The sequence below is a fragment of the Mus pahari genome, chromosome 19 (assembly GCF_900095145.1).
Source record: "Mus pahari chromosome 19, PAHARI_EIJ_v1.1, whole genome shotgun sequence".
NCBI classification, from domain to species: domain Eukaryota; kingdom Metazoa; phylum Chordata; class Mammalia; order Rodentia; family Muridae; genus Mus; species Mus pahari.
This window is the reverse complement of record NC_034608.1, coordinates 21382010-21389071: the sequence shown is the minus strand read 5'-3', so window position 1 is coordinate 21389071 and position 7062 is coordinate 21382010. Positions and strand designations below refer to the sequence as shown.

The 7062-nt window shown below is 43.3% G+C and overlaps 1 protein-coding gene across 1 annotated transcript in view; it reads right to left on the bottom strand.

The window, feature by feature from the left end:
* Positions 1-268: 268 nt before the first annotated feature.
* Positions 269-7062, bottom strand: part of LOC110336742 (cytochrome P450 2B10) — a 28678-nt gene continuing 21884 nt past the window's right edge. Inside the window, exon 9 of the mRNA XM_021219468.2 lies at positions 269-796. Coding sequence (XP_021075127.1) covers positions 615-796 — 182 coding nt within the window. The 3' untranslated portion in view covers positions 269-614. The remainder of the gene's footprint in view (positions 797-7062) is intronic.

Sequence of the window (7062 nt, the reverse complement as noted above, 5' to 3'; positions counted from 1 at the left end):
AGGCATTGGTGTGATTCTTAGGAGATTTAAGGAGAAACATACAGAAATCTGAGGTAAAAAACATGCAGCTCGGGGGCCATGAGCTGAAGAGGCCTTTGCCTAGACAGATGATGCAGGAAGAATATGCTAAAAAAGAGCATGAAAAAAAAAAAAAAAAAAAACTCATGAAGGTGTGTAACTGTGGCCTGAGGAATACAGAAACCAAGATAATATTATGTGAAGTAAAGGCACAAGACACCAAAGATCACACACTATGTGATTTTGTTTATCTGAACCATAGATACAAGGCAAGTCTGTAGACATAGAATTCAGACCATATACAGAGTCCATTAGCACAGATCATAGAGAGCTGATAAGTGTAGACTTGGGCTGCTGGGAGTAAGTAAGAGAATTTATTCAACATGAGATGTGGACTCCAGAAGTCTCTTTTCACATTTCAAGAAAGACAGTTGATTGCTTTCTCCTGTGCCATTTGCAGAGAAAAAGAACATGCCTTGGAGTCTTGGAGCTTTGGAGAAATGTAATAGAATTGCTGGTTTCCAGCAGGTCTCTCAGATGCTCAGAGATAGAGCCATTCTTGACAGAAGTGGGGACACCTGGCTGCCTCAGCCCAATCAGCGGGCCAAGAAGCAGATCTGGTACATTGGAGGTATTTTTCCAATACCACTCTCCTTGGGAGTGAGGTCAATGTCCTTAGGAGCAACACTGCTTGCCACAGAGAAGTTCTGGAGGATGGACGTGAAGAAAAGGAACAATTCATTGCGGGCAATGCTTTCACCAAGACAAATGCGCTTTCCTGTGGGTACAGAAAATGATCCATGTGAGCACCCATCCATTGTATAGCCTTTGAGTTGCCACATCCCTAAACCCATTTAGACATCCCTGTCCAAGGCACTAAACAACAAGGACTTTGACCATCACCCTGCAATTCAAATAGGAATGTTAAGAGAATTTTGCAGGCACAAATGGAACTAAAAAATACCATCTGTATGAGGTAACTCAAACCCGAAATCACATGCACAGTCTGTACTCACTAATTAGAGGATATTATCCAAAAAGTACAGAATACCAACGATATACCACAAAGACTCAAAGAAGCTAAACAATTAGAAAGGCCCAAGTGAGGATGCTTGAATCTCACTCAGAAGGGGGAATAAAATAGTCACAGGAGGCAGAAAGAAGGAGGGAACTGTGTGGGAGAGGGCATGTGGAGGGTAATGGGGGGGGGGGTCAGGATCAGATTCGAAGAGAGTCAGGAGAGAGAGACAGGAGAATGAATGGATTTTTGCAGTTGCCAGGGCAGGGTGGGGGCCAGGGCAGATGGGGGAATCTCTAGGAAATCCCAGAGACCTGGGATGGGAGAGGCTCTCAGAGGCTACAGGCGGTGATGTTAGCTGAGACTCATAGCTATGAGGGTATGGAATCTGAAGAGCCTACCTCCTGTATCCAGGCAGGACCCCAGTGGATGGATAAGGACACCAACCCACCCACAGACTTTTGATCAAAAATTTTGTCCTGTCTAAAAGAAATGCAGGAACAAAGATAGAGCTGAGTCTGTGGAAATGGCAAACAATAACCAGCCCCACCATCCAATGAGCAAACACCAATCCCTGACAATATTAATGATACTGTTATGCTTGCAGACAGGAGCCTGCCATAGCTGTCCTCTGAGAGGCTCCACCCAGCAGCTGACTGAAACAGATGCAGATATCCACAGACAAACATTGGACAGAACTCAGGAACTCTTATGGAAGAATTGAGGTCCGCAAAGAGAATAAGAATGCAACAAGAAGACCAACAGAGTCAACTAACCAGGACCCTTGGGGCCTCTCAGAGACTGAACCACCAACCAAAGAGCATACACAGGCTAAGCCTGTCCACCTCCACCCCAATCCCTGCACATAAGTAGCAGATATGCAGCTCAGTCTTCATGTGGACCTGAACAACTGGAGCGGAGACTATCCCTAAAGCTGTTGCCTCTCTGTGGGATATGGTCTTCTAGCTGGGTCACCTTGTCTGGCCTCAGTGAGAGAGAATGAGCCTAACCCTGCAGAGGCTTGATGTGCCAGGGTTGAGGGATACCCACAGGGGTCCTCCACCCTCTCAGGAAGAAATGGAGGGAGGGAGTGGGGGGAGGCACTGTGACTGTGGGATTAGGAGAGGGGACCAGTCATCCAGGATGTAAAGTTAATAAATTTAGAAAAGGAAAAAAAGAAAGCAAGAAACTTGAGCACAAAGTTTCCATGTTTCCATCCTATCCAGTCCATTAAACTGAAGGCAGCTTCTATATGTAACAAAATAACCAAACACAATAGTCAACTGGACTACACTGTAACTTGAGATTATATTCTTCCAAAGAAGAACAAGTCTCAGTCACTCTTAAAGTCGACCAATCCTGTCATGCCAACTCCTCCTGCATGGCCAAGTAAGGAGCTGGCACCAATCAAGCTGAGTGTGCATGCCCAGCTACCTCTTTTGTCTATGAAAACAGCCTGCAGACACTGACGGATGCTGTAACTCTGAACTTTCTCTGGATCAGGAAAATGACCATCATGAGTGGTTCTTCGGCTCAAATAAATGCTCATGATTTTTATTTCTTTTACAACATAACAAGCCAGAGTATGCTAACAGGGGCAAGCATGTCAAGACATGTCCCATCTCCCCAGTGCTCAGAGATGAATGACTCCCTGGCTCCCAGCTCATGTTGGTTGTCCATGCTATTGTTCCTTAAGAAAATGAATTTGCTCAGGTCTAGGCTTACAGAGAAGTCCCCTGGGTTCCCCCCAGGTACCTAGCAACAGCTTGCAGCAGCATCTGAAGCCATTTCCTGACAGGTGGGAACAAGGTGTAGCAGTGACCATCTATAAAAAGGACTGCTCGATACCGCAGACAGCTTCTCTCTCTTTCCCTTTGCTCTACCCTCCCCCTGCCCTTCTCTTTCTCTCTGTCCCCAAATGTTCCCAGCTGACTTCTCTTTCTGTCCTCCTCTGTACCCACTTCTCTGGCCTCAACCCTTCTCCAGGTACCCCCAAATAAACTGCCCTTATACCAGATCTGTCTCATGGTGTAATTTCTCTGATGTACACCTTGGCATGGGCTTGCCACTGAGTTATATTTCATAACATTGGTGCCAAAAGACTTGGGAGGCTCTCCTGGTGCTTGTGATTCTTGTGAGTCTAAGTCATACACCAGGTCCCTACATCCAACACAATGCCACCTGCAACAACTACACTTTATGGCTCACAGATCTATCATTACCCCATCCAACAACAACAATTATGTAAGCTTTTATTTTGGTCATTTTATTTTATTTTACTTTTACTTATTCACTTTGCATCCCACTCACTGACCCCCTCCTGCTCACCCCTTGCTTCTCTTCTTTAACATCACCCAGAGGTGGAAGAAATGACCTTTCAATGCCTGGCATTCCTCTGATACTTCTCACCTATCTCCATCCCACCATCCTTGGAGCTACAATCCTGCAGTCTCCTTAGGCCCTACTGGACTACTGCACGAGAGCTCAGTTCACGTTCTTGCCTCCTAGGTTCCTCAAAAGCCCTGAAAACAGGCACCCTGTCTCCCCTCTGAGTTAGCCACTGACCTCCGTTGAGTTGTGGTGATGACCCACTGAATGGCTTGGGCTTCGTGTTGTTCTCCCAAACTCCTAGAGAAGCCCAGGACTGCAGGCTACAGTAACATTTCCCTTCCCTTCATCTTCTGGAAGGCTGTTCATACCCTCTCATCCCCTTGGGATACCTCTTGGAAAACCTCCAGCCTCTACACCAGTCCTAAATATATTTGCCTTTCCAATCAAATTTCTGCAAATACTACAAGCAATCAGGGAAAGCAAACGGACTCCATTGCTCTTTTGTCCAAGCTCTGTTTCTTCATGACTTGTCCCCCTCTCTACATATACCCCATAATCTGGAAGGGGTACACACCTGTTCCTGCCAATGGCTGATCTCCAGCCTAGCCGCTGATTTCCTAAGTCTTATAGATTATTTGTCTGAGAATTTATTCCAAACTCTACCTTCTCCCCTGGCTCTGGCTCTCGGCATGCCCGTGTGGATTCGTGCATTCCTCCCCCTTGTGCAGCTGGCCTGTATGTACTAGGAGCATTCTGTCTCCTCTCGTGGACTCAGATTTTATTCCTGACTTCCAGATTCTCACTGACACAGACAAATGATTCTCAAATATCTTATGTATATACTCGCTCTGCCCTACACTTAAAGTTCTACTTCCCCACTCTTAAAAATCTTTCATCTCTGATTTCTTTACATTCTGCTCTCAAAAGAAAAAATTATATAGTAAGATTATGCTGTAAACTCTCATCTGAGTATTTATAAGTTGTTCACTGGGTAAGAATTAAAGTCTATATAATCTGCAACAATATNTGGCTTTATTCAACTCTTGTTAAGGACATATACATATGTTCTACAAATTCAACTCTATATGTATGTAACTTGGATTTAACTCTGTATATATGTACATATAATTTGGATGCAATTCTCATTTAAGAAAAATATAAGAAATAGATCTACTAAAAATANTATTTTAAATATTAGTAGTCATGTCAGTCACATGGCTTTCAACCAGCCATGTGATTTTACCATATTAAGATGACCACACAGGATGAAGCAACAATTATAGAACTTCTGAGCCCTAATGAACTATTTATTATTGTGTCTCCTTTAAGGCTAAAAAAGCAACAAGTCTCATACTTTAAATTGGTATGGACAAATGTGAAAGAATGTAGTTTTTTTTCTCCTAACACCAGCCACCTAGGGTTAATTCATCCCTTGGTTTTCTGGCCACTGGATATAATATAACAGGGATTCGAATGCTATTTAAATGTGGGTAATTTTAAAATTGTCTCAAACTGTCCTGCTGCTGTCCTGCTGCTGTTTTACTTTATTCCTAGCTCTAAAAGTACGTCATTGCTAATGCTGTTCNGACATAGGCATGTTTTTAAAATCCAGGGTCAAAAACAGGATTATTGACTTATTAGATGTGGCCAAAATTTATAACTTGGGGTTAGTAATTGAAATTCTATGCTCAGATAATCTTAAATCATGTGACATGATTCCATTTTGGGACATAACCAGTACATGGCAAGTTGCCATCTTTACTAAGNGCTGGAGCAGATGGAGTCATAGCTTTACCACCATCTTAATTAAGGGCAGTCACATGCCTGGCAGCCATCTCTGTTATGGGAAGTCACGGTTTCACTGCCATCTTGATTAAGAGCACCAGGTGCCTTCAGCAGACCAGAGAAGCAGGTCATATGATTTCTGAACTGTCCTGGAGAAATGGTTTATAATATTGCCTTAGGCCTTTATCCTTTAAACTGTAGTGTATTTTAATATTATTTTTTTACAACATTAAAAAGGCTACAGATTACTGCCTTAAAAATATGTTTGCCTCTTTTTTTGCTGTTATTAAGCTATAATATGCCTTAAGACTTTTATAAGCTGTAGATTTTTATAATGATATAAAGGTCAAAAAGTTTCCAGTCCCTTTATAGACTATGTTTATAGATTGAAGGGTATTGTTCTGATGCTAAAAGAATGCCAATCCAAAAATCATGCTTTTTTTTTTAAGGTTCAAACCTAACAGGTTCTAGTCACAAAAACTACTATAACAGTTCTAGTCTCATAAAAACTGCTATAATTAAACACAAATTGATAGTCAGTTACCTTATAAATGACCATATCCATTAATGAGCTCAAAATTATACTTAAAGGCATACTAAGAGCTGATACAGTTAATTGCATTATTAAGTTTTTTTAGCCTCCTGTTTTAAGCTTGCTAGGTACAGTTTAGAGCACATAACTAGAAATAGACATAAGTTGTTTAACCTAGATATACTTTATAAGTACTAACCTTAAAACCTGTCAGAGAGCCGCTGAATGTGGCATTAAATGTTTAAACTTACTATGACAGACAGACAGAGACTCACAAATCCAGATGGTAACTCTCCTCCAAGGTCACCAAGAATATATAGACACAGTGAAGAAGATTCACCTCTTGTGGGTCAAATGGGTCCCATCTGGAGAAGTGCCCCTGTCAATCAACAGCCTGACTTCCCCACCTGTTGCCTACTCCAGAGGGTGGGATCCACCCCTCCCCTGGTTCTGGGACTCCCCTTCCCCAACTATCAAGGCCATGAGCCAAGGGGTTTTAAAGATACACCTAAGAAAAAAAGTTTTCTCCCTAACACAGCTTTATTTTCTCCCTCTACTAGGTAGAAGTGTTTCAGCTTCCTGCCAAATCCACATGTTTACTCAGAATCTGCATCCAGAACACTTTGAGAGAACCTAACCCTAACCCACCCACAGGAGCTCCCGTCTACTCTCACGGGCTCTTCTCCTGAGCCTGCACTGTCCTAGCCACAGATGGTCCCACGGATCCTGGAAAGCAGTGAAACATCCAACATTCCCAGGACTTGTCCAGCATCCCAATTTTCCTTGGGTCCCCAAAGACAGACCATCACCCCAAAGTTAGCAGGAAGTAGTTTAAAGAACAGGACAACCGCACTCCTGCTCCACCAGGACCCCTTCCTAGTTCCTCATTTTTATTTAAACAAGAAGGGAGAAATGTTGGCTTACAGGCAGTTCCACTAGACTTCTCCCAGGGACCTAGCAACAGCTTGCATCATCATCTGCCACCAAGCCAGATCCAGCATCAACAGCATATAAAAAGGACTGCTCTCTACCCCCTTCCCCTCTCTCTCCCCCTACTCTATCCCATCTCTCACTTACTTCCCCCCTCTCTGTCTACACACACACACACACACACACACACACACACACATATCGTGTTCCTGGGCAGCTTCTCTTTCTGCCCTTCTTTCTGCCCTCCTTGTCCCCCTTCTCTAAGTTCTCACTCTCCTTTCTTCCACAAATAAACCTCCATTATACCAGGTCTGCCACATGATGTGATTTATTAGGGGGAATCTTTGGCATTTACCTGCCAGATACTCCCTTACTCACACCTGCCGCTGTGTCAACTTTCTTAGCATTGCCTTTAAACATTTCCCAAAATGCCTCCTGACATGGATGC